Genomic DNA, 14,798 nt, shown 5'->3' on the forward strand with positions numbered 1-14,798 from the left:
ACAAGCACTATATATTATCTGAAGTTAGGCAGAATTCCAGTCTTCATTTAGTGAACAGAAACATGAGGGAGTGGGAGTGGGACACAATTCCACAAAAAACAACAGCAGGACAATCAGGAAGGTGCTTCCACTGGAGAGCACACACACACCATGCGCCTCGGGCGAGGGCCACAGCACTCTCATTCTGAGAACAATGACTTTCCATCGTAGGTAGGTAATCTTGTGTCAGATTAGAAAAGATAATAAAACTCAGATGTCTGTAAAAGTGAGTCATGCAGCTTTGTCACTTTATATACAGAGGATGCCAAAACAAATGTATACACATTTTAAGAAAGGAAAAAACTGTATTAAAATTGTAATACTACTATATACCGGTAACAAAAGATGAATACAAGTCATGTTTGACTTCTGCAATTACAAGAAGTACTCAAAGTGGTCGCCATCAGTGTAATTTTAATATACTTTTTTCTTTTCTTAATATGTGTATACCTTTTTTTGGCACCCTCTGTATATACTTTATATAAGTATACGCCAATTAACTGGTTTTAGAGAAATGGAATTATTTGAGTAAAGACATAGGAAGGCACAGGTTGTTTGTAATTAAAAGTGTGCTATCATTTTAAAGAAACTTAACAGAAGTGTTAAAAATAGCAACACTGCCAACCAAAGTCCTCAATTCTAAACATAACAGACGTGGGAGAATTGCTATGGTTGACAAAGAGTTGTGTCATTCTCTCCCATTTAGATTTGATGGGTCCAGTCCAGAAGGGAAAACTAGCTGGATGCGTGAAACAGGTGCCGTGGGGAGATAAAATTACATTCTTTGATGTAATTATTACCTTATTCCACCTTGATTCTACTGCTCTGAAAGGGTCAGCCTGTCCTCTCTGCTGTCCGAAGTTCCTACTACTACTCACTCATTTATTCAGAGGAACTGACTCAATAAAACGTAACTTTCTGTTGTTTTGTTTAGCAGCACTTGACCCCATTTCTGCTTCCCCTTCACCCTCTTTCACAGATTATTCCTTCCCTGGTATAAAAACAAATAAGAATGGACAGGTATGTGAACATTCTACTCCACAAATGTCTGCAATGAGTAAAAGAATTATGATTGTAGTGTTGGACAAAATTGCCCTAAATGTTCCCAGGCCTTTGGGAGGTCGCCAAGTTCTGAGACAGACCCAAGGTCCCTATTGGCTGGATGAGCCTCAGTTGTCTCAGACTTACACCAGAGAAGCACAACTAATTTATTCTGATCTCTTTAGTCATTTTGGAGAAAAACTATGGGCCTCTGCACACCAACCCTAAGGTATATATTAGTGATAAGGGAGTGAGGGAAAGTGAGGAAGGAAAACAAAGGAGATGGAGTAATAGAGAACTTTCTGCGCCTCCTACATGAATCAAGTTGGGGACAGAGCAGGGTACATGCTAGGATAAATGGGGCTGCAAAACCAAAACTAATAGGAGTTAGCTAATGATGTCATATGGCTGCTTACTTCTGAGAAATAGGCATGAGCTGCTAATTCCAATACCTGTAATAAGCAGTTAATTGAGTTACGTTAATACATTTTATTATAATACTTTAATCAAATGCCACAATTAATGCCACATTTAAAAAACTACTTAATTCATAAATATCCAGAAGTTCCTCTTTTGCTCCCCAAGGTTAATAGGCATTGTGCTTAAAATGGCAATTTAATACAATTCTAGTGTTCATTAGCTTTCAAAATTTCTTAGGAAGCAGAGTAGAAGGCTTCTGTTAAGAGTGAGTTCATTTAGAGAAGGAATGTTATATAGATCAGGAGAAGTTTCAAGCCTAGACATTAATTTAAAAGTTTTATTCATGTTCCCCAAATATCCATACTGGGAATATGAGTTCTGATCTCTTCTTAAAAAAAAAAAAAAAAAAAAAAAAGGTTTGATCTCAGAATGAACTGAAATACAAAGACCTGGTTTTCATTTGAGCCCTTGAGCATGCACTAATGATGTGTAATCCCTAACTCTTCAGCGTATGCGATCAGAATTGCGAATGCCACCTTGAAAGCTTTTTAGCATGTCTAGAATATTTTAATCACCACGCTGAGGAGTCAGAGACCAGCTGCTGACATTACATGCACAATGGAAGGCACTGGTGGTCTACAGGTAGACTCTGTATTTTACAAAGACAGACAGGACAAATTCTCCTTGTTTGATTTCGCACACACAGGGAACTTCCAAGGGAGAGAGAATTCCTACGGCCTTTTTAACTAGCTCCTATATGTCTCATTTCCTCTGGGTTCACAACATAGGGAAAGTACCTGCAGTAATTGTTTGCTTTTTCCACTTACCGTTTTCATCTACAGCGAGGACACAGGCCCCTTTGGCCAGCAGCTCTTCAACTACTACCTTCAAGCCATTGCGTGCAGCAACGTGGAGGGGTCTGCAAAAAGAACACGGAGCATCAGCTGTGATATATATGTGTATGAAAATGTGTCATTTGGGTAGCCTGTGTTGATAAAAGGAAGGAAATACTTAAGAATCTGTAAGTAGTATATGAACGCTTAGACTTTAAAAAAAAGGGATTTGTTAACCAGATCTTTTCCAGTCGCTAATAATGATTCAACTGTTCTCATGTTGTCCCAGAATTCTTCTCTGCAGATACAACAAATACACCACATCTCACACAACCTCGATGACAGTATGTAGGAAGCCAAAAGAAAAACTCAAGCTCTGGTGTGTTTTCTAGAAGTTTCCTTACCCCTTCATATCTACTCCAGTATTTGAATCACTGTTTTGTACAGTTAATCAATATGACTAGTTAATATCACCCAGATATATAATCTCAAACCTCAAACCTATTACGAAATGCACTAAATTATACTTTACTGAATTTAAAATATCTTAAAGAATATAGCAGTATATTCTGCTATATATTACTTAAGAATCTTAATGAAAAAAAAAATCTAATATTCCTGTGCCCTTAAAACAAACGCCTAATTTCCTAAAATAGAAAATAAAGCAGCTTTTAGATCTTTCACACTGAGGATGACACTGAATTACATTAAAATATAATTAAGACAAATAGCTTAGAAATTCTTCAAATATATTCTGGGAACCTGATTTATAAAACTCATTTTTTTTTAGTAAGAATACATAATGCTAACACATTTATACAAGTAGTTTCCCCAAATATGCCAGACCATAAGATTTTTCTAACCATCCACTATGTTTATAATATTATCATAGAAATAACAGCAAAGAAAAACACAGATCTCACAAATTTCTGCGAAGGCATATCAAAATACAGATTCTAACTAAAAATGTCTAGCTTGGTCAATATTTGTAGGTATGTGACTAAACATGAAGGTCTGTGTCTTTCAGCACTGTGTTTCCCAGCTCGAGCCAGGCCCAAAACATAGCACATTCGGTGTTGAACAAATGACTATGAATTTGCATCTGAGTCAAACTTTAGTAGTCACACTTACGTCTGCAGTGCATTATTTTTTGCGTTAATAAGGCTCTCATCGTGTATCTTGTCAAGTATTAACAAGGCACATTTTTCATGACCCTGACAAAGAAAAAAAAAATGATTAAGAAACACTGGACAGAGACACTGAAAAATTCCAGAAAAATCATTTCATTATGCTGTAAATTTAAAATGAACATCCTCCACCTAAACACATTTTATAAAGCTATTGTCTGAGTAATTTTTTTTTTCTTTTAAAAAGCAAATAGTTAAAGGGCCCTAGATGCTCCAAGATTCTGAATAAGGTGTACTAGAACTTGGTTCATATAAATTTGACCTGAAACAATAATATTTCTAAAATAATTTTTAGAATTAATGTCCAGAGACCTGAAACAGATACTAGTTCAGCTAGGTCAGCTGGTATAGAATTAGAACAGAATAGAATTAGGAGTATTCTTCAACATTACTTTTTAAACATAAGTCAAGTCCCATCTCCTTTCTCAAGTCTTCAATGATCACTGCAGTGATCCATCCATCTACCCCTGGAATTCCCATTACTCTTATTATCTGTATCACTCACCATTTACTGCCCTGCATTGTGAAAGGACTCTTTTTCAAGTAAGCTCATTTATTTCTTCCTCAACCAAGAGAAATTATCTCTGAATTTTATCACAACAGATGGTTGATCATTTAAAAAACTCAATTGATAAGTCAGAGACCCTTTCGTGATTTCAGGCCTGCGCCCTGTTAAGGGGTCATGGCTTCCTACGCCCTTGCTCCTCAGAGTGTGGCCTGCAGAGTGGCAGCATCGTATACCCTGGGAGTTAGGAATGTTGCATCTTAGGCTCCACTCCAGAGCTACCAGAGTCAGAAGATGCATTTTAACAAGATCTTCAGGTGATTCAATGGCATAATAAAGTTTTAATAGCATTACACTTCTATTCATGAAAACTACACCTTGAAGTAAACTTCATGAAACTGAGCACTTTCTGTGGTTTCCATGAGCTTCCTAGAACATGAAGTGTGAAAACGCAAGCAATGAAAGGAAGAGCAGAGACTCCTTGTACCACTTGGTATAGATGACACCTGTAATACTGTAACTGTATTGAAATAAACCACTATCACTGGTGTCAAGTGGCGTCAGACTCTAATGCTTCATAAGGGAGACCCTTAAATACAACTTTAGAAATGTCCATGGAGGTTCCATTCTGATGCACTGCTGATGGAGTGTTAATGGCTGTGACTTCATTACAGGGTAATTTGCTCTTTAAAATGTTCATAGCCTCAGAGTCAATAATTCATATTTAAGAATTTATTTTAAAGGAGTAAGGATTCCTAAAGAAAGATTTCTCCACAAATATTATTTATAGTAGCTTATATCTGAAAACAAGCAAATGTCTAACAATAGGGATGGGTTGAACAAAGGATGGCATATTTCTAAAGTAGAATATCACACAGTTTCTAAAACACTATAATATGTCTAAAAGAAAGATATTCAAAATATGTGACTCATTAACAAAAGCAGGTTATAAAGTAGTATGATCCCACTTTTGTAAAATCATACATTTACATATATCATTTATTTTTTATGGAAGCAGGGACCTTGAACTACATGTGAACACAAAGCTATTAGAAACAAAACAAAACAAAACAAAAACTAAGTGCAGCCTTGGCATTGAACTAGACACCAGAAAAAAGGAGAGGGCAGACATGCACATGAACATGTTTATTTGCCTCACAGGAGAATATTTTTTTGTCTGTGTTATTACAATACCTTCAAATGAAAACAAGTAAAACTGCTCATATTTCAGAAGCCATATATCTAAGGTCCTAACTTGTGTTTAAAACCAAAATGAGGTTCCACAACCATGGAGACAGATGCAGTGGCAGCATCAGTCAGACTGCAGCAAGGATGCAAGTGGCAAATGCCATGAAAAGCATATCCCCACCCACTCCTATCTGGGCCTGCCTTTGCCTCTCCCCCTTTGATTCTGTTTCGAGTTGACAACATCCTGGGAAAATGTACATCTGAATTAAAAGCCATGATACACACTTCTGAGATAGACAGAATGTAAGTGTTATAATTATTGTAACACTAAATAACAGTGACTCAAATTCATTTACATACTTTACTACAAGCCAAATGTAAGGGTGTGTTCGAGTCCTTATCCTTTACAGTCAGATCAGCCTGGGCACCATTCACCAAAATATCTATAGAAAAAGCCAAAAGAGAGTTACTCAGACTACATGCCAATTACATGCATTTTGAAGAAGCTGCTACAGAAACAATAACTTTTAAATTAGCACAGCTCACGTAATATTTAATGTTTTTAATGAAAAAAGGAGTAATTTATTGTGATACTTGTTCTATCCAAATCCAAGGTCTATAGGCATTACTTTTAATTGTCTTTACAGTTTCGTTATTTTCAGATAAAATGATTCTGTTGTTATATTTGGCTTCTAAATGTCAAGACATTTCACTGCAGAAAGGTTGGCTCACTTTGATAGGTCCATCAACCATCAAGTAACGGAGGACTGCAGACAATTAGCAAGTAGAATCTGGTTGCTTAAATAGAACATTTGTGTTTGTTTGTTTTTTACATGTACAAGCCAAAAAGATAATTGATTTCTTGATTTTACGTTACTTTGGTTTTGGAGAAGCATAAATGTGCAGTCCACACATCAAGCACATACCCACAGCGCCTGCCTGCCCATTCTCAGCAGCCATCATCAGTGCTGTTTTCCCCGAATTGTCTGCTGTGTTCACTTGAGCATTGTGTCTCAGAAGTAGCTGCAAGCACTCCACGTGATCAGCAAATGCTGCTGCATGAAGCGGTGTCCTAGCAATTTAAAACAAGCATGATTTAACTTCCTTTAAACTTAACACACTCTCTTTCTGCAAATGCCTGAGAAACATGTGCATGGTGTTGTCGTAGGGATTTCAAACTTCTCAGTATATAGAGATAATGATCAGGTCTCCTTTAAAGGCCATTCAGGGTGGGCACTAGGGTGTCATCTACCTGGAGGGGAAAGGTGGTGACTCTGGTAATGAAATTAGCATCTTTTTCCCCAATTCTTAAAGTTAGTTTCAGGCGCACAAAGCAGCGTAATAGTTAGACATTTACACCCCTCACAAAGTGATAACTCCCCTCCCTCAAACTACTATCCCTCTGACATCATATATAGCTGTGACAATTCCATTGACTATCTTCCCTATGCTGTACTCCATGTCCCGTGACTACATATATATTTAATTATAGTTGACATTCCATATTATTAGACTGTGTAGATACACGACCAATGCACTGTACATCTGAAATTAGCATCTTTACTGACCCTTTTAATCTTGAATTCCAGTGACTTCTCTCTCATCTTTGATAAAGATACATTCAAAATTAAGCCTTAAAATTGTAGATAATTGGCTATTTAAATTTTTTTAAGAGCCCACATCATCTAATGTGGATAGTTGATTTCTTTGGAAGGAAAATTTGGCATTATGTGTCAAAATTAAAAACTACTGACCTTTTAACAAAGTAATTCTACTTCCAGGACTTTATCTCCTAGATATACTTGGTCATATGAACACATACATATAGTAGTAGACTGTTCATTGCACCACTCTTTGGAATAGCAAAATATTAGAAACAACCTAAATGCCCTTCAACAGAGGGCAGGGTGATTAAATTATAATATATTTGTTCAAATGAATAATACGAAGCTTTAAGAAGAAAATGGTAATCTTTATGTTCTAGTATGGAAAGATCTCCAAGACATACTAAAAGATGAGCATTGCTATAGAATACTTCTATTTGCATAAAAGGAATATTAGCACATATATTTTTATATATGTTTGTAGTCATGTGTAGAAAATATTTGGGAGAACATAAAAATTTGGAAAGAACAGTTTAAAGTGGCTTCCTCATTGGAAGAGGCTGGGGTTTCTGGGCTAAGAGGAACATTTCTTTTAATTATATATTCTTTATAATATTTAAAATTTTAAAACCATGCTTATATATTACTTTTTCAATGGGGAAAAAAAGATGTTTGGCTACTCTGAAACCACAAAACAGACTAAGATTCATCACAAAAAGAGGCATCACTTACCTGCCTTTGTCATCTCTACAATTGACAATACTGGAATCTATGGCTCCAAGTAACAATGATGCACAATTCTCATGATCATTTATTCTAAAATGAAAATGGATTTTAAATTTAAAAATTTTGCTAGTAAAAAAATTATATATCCCCTCCTACTCGATCCCCCTATGCACTATATATTTAACAATCTGATACTTAAAAAAAATCTTATGCAAATATCTGTGACCTACGTTCTGTTGAAATGTTTAAAGAAGACAATTTAGGTGATACAAACAAACTTAACTTATTTAATACTACATGAATCAGGCAGTTGCCACTCTCAAGAGTTTGATTAATAGCCTGATTCAGGAAGTGTTACAATTTGTTCATATCACTTAAACTGTCTTCTTTACATTTTAACAGTTTTGGCAACAAGGATAGGAAGCTGACTGTTAAAGGTTGAGGGACAAGGTATAGGCAAGGTATCCACTGAAATTTTTGAATTCACCAAAGGTGGTAAGTCGCTCATGGATTTGAATGCTACTCTCTTGTGTGCAGCTCTCAGATCCAAACAAATTTTATCCAAATTTTTTTTAAGGAAAGAGGTTTATTAAAGTTCCCAGAAAGGTTTTGGGATCCTGAAAAGGTTCTGGGACAGTTACATTGGGACTCCACAGTAGGTGGCAGCCACTGATGGACTAACAGGGACTTCTAGAAATAAAGTAAGGCAAAAAATGCAAACTTTTTTGACCAACAGAACATCAAAATCTAAGTGGGCACAGTCAGATCATTAAAAGCCATAGGGTATCTGCCACTATAAAGAAATTTTGTGAAAGGAATAATAGATTTATTGTTGATGGGAATCTTGGAAGCCAAAGCTGAAAAATTAGAGGGCATTGGTTGAGCACTTAAAACCTGTTAGAATGCTTGCCACCTAAATCTAAGACTCCTGTGCTAAGATAAATTGGTCATGAGACAGGTTAAATTGACACCAGGTCACCCAGCAACCTCAAGAAAATGTCCATGTAATGAAGAAGACTATAAAACATCACAAAATCCCCAACCCACAACCACCTTCTTCTCAAGTCTTAATTTGGCTCCAAGAGACTCAATGCTTAACTTGAGCATTAGCTTAGAAATGGTATTCTCAAGTTTGAAAGAACTGAGCATTCCACCTTCCAGGAAACCTCCTTATTTTATGTCTAAGAACTTTGGTCCTGGAAGCTGTATGTATCTATAAAAACGGCAAAAAAAATCTTACTAAGACAACCTAGAATTACAATGGCCATTACGCGGAATGTTGCAATTAGATAAGATTGTTCATTTAAGAAGAATACTTGAAAGCAAGGCTTCCCAAATCAACAAACAGAATCAAATATCTATTTTATTGGTATGCAGCAGTCTCCAAAAGGCTTCACAATTCCAAAATAGTTTCATTTCAAGATTGACTGCCAAAGGCTAATGAAAAATTAACAAAGATTTTAATACTAATGACTCCTCCTACTCCCTCTCTGTCCTCCTTTAGCTGAGTACTCAGCATCAACTAATCCTCTATCTGAATTGCCTTTCCACTCTGAAGTGACTATAAGACCATAAACAAAGTTCTTCTCAAAGCCACAGCTCCAAGTCCAGAAACCTAAATCACAGCTTCAAGTCCAGAATCCTAAATCAATACCTGAGCCTCTGCTGTTGTACCTTCACAGGGGGTCCATCATCAAGACACTAGCCCAGAAATCACTGTCTCACCTGCAATTAACCAAAACACTGGAAAAACGATGATCCTTGAAAGTTTTGTGCAACTAGAACATCTCCAAATCTACCTGAAAAGGAGGAACCCTATATGGGCCCCTCCCAGGGTTGACAAGACTTTGAGGGATTCTCCAGTAAATTACCAGTTGTGCCCTTAAACAGCTATGAGGAAACTAAAATTAAATTAATGGAAAAACTTTTTATTAAATGCTGGTAGATACTGAAACTATACTTTAAACATGACTCATTCCGGTGTTTACAGATGGGAAAGATGGCAGAAGCTGACAAAAGGTGAGAATTCTGACTAGAGTCAGCTTTTCCTGATCTCTCTACTTCCCATCAAGAAAGGAAGGTAAAATTTCAGATTATCCCTTCCTTTCCAAATTCAGACTCTTGTGAATTTAGTTTTGGAGTACCCATTATTTACTAATCCTTTTCTCTCCCAGGCACAGCTATTGCTGCCCTTTAAAAAAAAATTGAACAGTTATTTTCTCTTATTGAGATATAAGCATATAACATTATATTAGTTTCAGGTGTACATGATTTGATATTTGTATGTATTGTGAAATGATCCTTACACAAGTCTAGTTAACATCTACCATACAGTTACAAATTTTTTTCTTGTGATGAGAACTTTTAAGATTTAGTCTGTTAGCAACTTTCAAATATACAATACAGTATTATTATCTATAACCACCATACTGTACATTAGTTATTGCCTTCTTGTTAGTCCTAATCCTTCTTTCTTTTGGTTATCTTTGGGAGTGGCTCTGGATCTTGGGATGGTAGAGTCTTTTGTACCCCCTTTGGGGACACCTCTGGCACCCATGAGGTTGTTCAATACTGCCAGGAATATCTACTGTCTGTCCTGGCTGAAACTTGACAAGATATTTGAAGGGAGTTTTTTAAAAAGAAGCTCTATGGTCAGAAATTGCCAAATTGGAAGTTGATATTCAGAGCCTGATTGGAACATTTTTAGGGACTTCTCCCCTTAAGCTAAAATGAAACTATGTACCCACAAAGGGGTGGGGTGGGGTGGGGGGAATTTCCAGAGTCAAACAGCTCAAAATCTAGAATACAGAAATTTTTTATTTCTATCTTAGTTGAAGACCTCCATAATATAAAGAAGCAAGTTGAAGATAACGTAGTTTGATGAGTGGGCCAGAACTTTGGTATCATTCAGGTTGTAACCCAGTTCTTTAAGGAATTAAAACAACTATGTTTGTTTTACAAATTAAGTCTCTATAAGAACATAAAAGCAGGCGGCTGATTGGCTCATTGGTTAGAGCTCAGTGCTCATAACACCACGGTGGCCAGTTGGATTCCCACATGGGCCAGTGAGCTCTGCCCTCCACAACTAGATTGAAACACGACTTGACATGGAGCTGATGGGTCCTAGAAAAACACGCTGTTCTCCAATATTCCCCAATAAAAAATTTTAAAAAAAGGAACATAAAAGCTGCCTGCCCCAAAACCTCCCCTATTTATCTCAAAAGGTTTGTAGTTGCAAAAATTCTGAATTTAGGAAACAAAAGTCATTCTTGGAGGAATTTCCGTTTTTTCCCATGTCTTTGATGTGTAAATGTTTTCTACTGAGTCTTCTCTAAGGAACAAAGTGCTATCTCTTTGAAATGCAAACTTCAGGGAGCTAATTGCTATTAAAAGAGAAAAAAGGGCCGACCCGGTGGCTCAGGCGGTTAGAGCTCCATGCCCCTAACTCTGAAGGCTGCTGGTTCGATTCCCACATGGGCCAGTGGGCTCTCAACCACAAGGTTGATGGTTCAACTCCTCGACTCCCGCAAGGGATGGTGGGCTGTGCCCCCTGCAACTAGCAACGGCAACTGGACCTGGAGTTGAGCTGCACCCTCCACAGCTAAGACTGAAAGGACAACAACTTGAAGCTGAATGGCACCCTCCACAACTAAGATTGAGAGGACAACAACTTTACTTGGAAAAAAGGCCTGGAATTACACACTATTCCCCAATAAAGTCCTGTTCCCCTTCCCCAATAAAATCTTTTTAAAAAAAGAGAGAAAAAAAGTCTATTTGGAAATAAAAGGAAGAGAAATCTTAAAAGTCTTCATCAATATTAGTAAAAAGTGTAACCATCTGAGCAGGTAACCTTAACTTATTCCATCTGCCTGAAACACAATTTGGATCCAACTGTTCTTTTATAAACTAATGAGTTTTGCATTATCATACACGTTTCATAGCTAAAATTTTAAAACAAAATCGATAAGATCTCTGTTTATGTCTGTCTATAAATTTATGTATGTCTATGAATTATATGTATGTTATAGATATGTGATTTTTTTTTCTACTTCTGGTTGCTAATGCCTAAATTATTTTGTAAAGAGCTCCATTTAATTGGCTTAAAGAAAATTAGGCACTTGTATAAATCAAGTATACGCTCAGAAATATAGAAACTAACCCAAGTGTTTTTCAAGTTCACATGACCTAGGATAATCTTTGGCAAATAAAAGCTAGTTTAAGTTTGTTTTAATGTAATTAAAACAGGCATGTCTTCAGACTTATTAGAATTAAACATATAATGTGAAAACATGACTTTTATTCTACTTAGGTTTATTAAAAGTCAAATAAGCTGTTATGTTACCTCTGTTACAGAATTTGTCAGCAAGAAAGATAACTAAGATGATGGTTAGCTGTTTAACATCTCCAAAATTTTCATGAGTAATCTAAACATAATTGTTAAGAGCAAGTAAATTAAATAGATGTAAGATAAAAGTCTATAAATGAACATTTCAATGTATGTATGCTTAAAAATAGTTTTCAAAATCTTTCTGGTAACTTAAAAGCTTAAAGTTACATGATAACTCAAATGATGGGTATTCAATGAATATATAGATCATTTTCAAATAAGATAAAACACTATCTTAATTACTAAAACATAAGTTTTAGTTACTAAACATAACTAACATTAATTACTAAACATAAGTTTATCACTTTTGCCTTCCTTTTATAGAGGAACTAAAGATATTTAAGTCTATTAATAAACATGCTTTGTGCCACTTGGAAAAATTTACTATGAGGAAGAATATACTTTTAGCAATTATGAAATGTATTTATAAGTTGCTAATCCACAGAATGCTAGTGTAACAGTCCACAGTTGCTTACTTCTTAGTTTTCACCAGTAATTAAGTTTCTAGGATTAAAAATTCTCATAAATTAAAACTACTTAGAAATAGTAAGAGTGAAAGAAAACAACTATGTATGAAAGTAGAATGTGTTTTTTTTGGATAAGGAAAGGTATGAAGGATATATATAGATATACATATGTATATATCTATCTATATATATATTTTTTGGTACGAGAAAAGAGAAAGTAATTTTGCTCTAAAGTAAAAGGGCTATTTATTCCAGAATGAGAAAGAGAGGGAAAAAGAGAGGACAAAATCTGAATGGAAATTTAAAAAAGTTGTAGAAGGAATCTTGGGAAAGGAATTTTATGTGTGGCCAGGCTGGCTAAGATTGAAATAAATTTATTTAAGTTTTTTTTCTAAATTTAATATCAAAAGTACACTAGTGCAAAATCAGAATTTGTTTTTTTCTCTGCTAAAATAAAGTTTCCTTAGGTTATTGGTGTGCTCTTAAATAAGAAATTGTAAAGAAAGCTTTTTTAAGTAGTCTATTTTTTATGTAATCTGCCCGGAAAGCAGAGTTTGTGTCTTGCAAAAATAATTTCCTATGCTTTACTTTGTTTATCAGGTCTTTGATTACTTAAGAAAACCCAGTCTTCTCAATATGAAAAGAGCTCCAGTTTTTTGTTTGTTTTTTCTGTTTTTTACAATTACGTAACTTTTTATATTTCCTTCAAAGTCTTTCTCACTTTAGTTAAATGGATAACTAAGTGTTGTTTCACAGTGACCTATGATCCTGCTTGATTAAGTGTTTTAAAATCTTTGGATATTTTTGACAAACTTCGCAAAAATCAAATTCTAAATGAAGTCTTTTCAATCTTGAACTAATTGGGATTTTCTAGAGGGTCCCTGGAACATCTCAAAAGATTTGTTCCCTCTCTGTATAAAAATAAATGTCAAATGAATCAGGCTTATTTGATATACTAAATTATAGAGGAAGCATTGTCAAATAAAATGTGATGCTTAATTTTCATAGGTTATATTTTTATGGGTACAGATTATTAATGTGTTTTCCAGAAATTATATAAAATTCCTAAAAATCTGACATGTCCTGATATGTTATCAGTCATAATTCCAGTTATCATCTTAAAATGTTGTGTGCCACAGAAATAACCAAATTTCCTTGTCAATTCCATTAAAATGAACTCTCAGCAGATCTTTAACCATGGATATTTTAAAGACTTTTGCCATTTTCAGACAGTTACTGTTTTTTTGCAAAAATGAGATTCTTGGTAAGGACTCTATCAAGAACTCTCGACCACTGCCAAACTACAATGTGTCAAATCTTGGGTGCATATTTCACAACTGAAAAAGGCTCCACCTGACATTTCATCCTGTGAACACATAGCTGACCTCAGAACCAAATTGCTCAGAAGTAGCTGACATTGAGGTAGACTGCTTCCTCCCACAATGTCAGATCAAGACCATTTCTTTCTATTCCTTCTTCCCTCTCTGACCATTCTTTTTCTAATTTTTACACCATGAAGCTCTTTATGACTCTCTGGTCTGTCTTTTGCCTTGCGCTGGAGTTAACAGTGCCATTTTTACATATCTCCGGCCATTGCAAAGAGGGGTAATCCAGCCACCAATTGACTATTGGATTTGCTACGATGCTGGTGATCCTGTAGTTCTGCCTGTCACAAACTGCTCCCTGATTTCTAATGCCTCAGTTTCTCTGGAACAAGCTGACAGGATAAACACTTCTGGGGGACTGAAGACGTTACATGCAACACACAAACAGAACAACTGTTTTTAAAAATCTCTCCTCTTTAGGATCATTTCTTGACTTATGTGATTCTAGCTGGTTTGGTTCACGGGGACCCTGGCTCAGAAGCACCCTGCAAATCTTAGGAACACTTCTGCTGTTACTAATAATAATAATCTTCTTGGTCTGTTGTGTGTTCTCTCAAGGGTTGTAGATGTGTGTACATAACCACCAGCCAGCTAACAAATGGTCTCCTTTCAACTGGACTGATGAACTTGACATCATCTCCTGTGAAATATATACCGACACCCAAAGAGGAAATGGTAACTTAGAATAACTGCAACACCATCTTTCACCAAACCTCTTGCTTGACCAGAGGTTGATCAAAAGGGTGGTGGTGGGGGTGGGGTGGGGGGGGTTGTCAAATTGATCACACATTAGCATTTACTTGGTAGGCCATCACTACCGATTCTGGGAAACCACATCAGCAAAACAAAACTTTTCAGTTTCATGTTCTTGTAAATGCTCCATCGGCCCAGAAGTCAGACCATCTACGTAACCAACCCGTGATCGCCAGGCTACACGGGTGATTGCCCTATTCCTATGGTAACTGAAATAAGCCCAGATATTTAACCCCAGCCATTCAGATATTCTTATTCCTTCC

General features: G+C 35.9%; 1 protein-coding gene across 1 annotated transcript in view; it reads right to left on the reverse strand.

Annotated features, from left to right (window-relative positions):
* The window catches only part of ANKRD44 (ankyrin repeat domain 44), a 180,263-nt gene that overhangs the window by 4,556 nt on the left and 160,909 nt on the right, over nt 1–14,798 (reverse strand). The window contains exons 20-25 of the mRNA XM_074330331.1: nt 7,550–7,633; nt 6,140–6,285; nt 5,574–5,656; nt 3,465–3,547; nt 2,328–2,419; nt 1,497–1,532 (exon numbers count right to left, since the gene is read on the reverse strand). Of these exons, the coding sequence (XP_074186432.1) occupies nt 1,497–1,532; nt 2,328–2,419; nt 3,465–3,547; nt 5,574–5,656; nt 6,140–6,285; nt 7,550–7,633 (524 nt within the window). The remainder of the gene's footprint in view (nt 1–1,496; nt 1,533–2,327; nt 2,420–3,464; nt 3,548–5,573; nt 5,657–6,139; nt 6,286–7,549; nt 7,634–14,798) is intronic.

This window comes from Rhinolophus sinicus, linkage group LG01, assembly GCF_036562045.2.
Source record: "Rhinolophus sinicus isolate RSC01 linkage group LG01, ASM3656204v1, whole genome shotgun sequence".
NCBI lineage: Eukaryota > Metazoa > Chordata > Mammalia > Chiroptera > Rhinolophidae > Rhinolophus > Rhinolophus sinicus.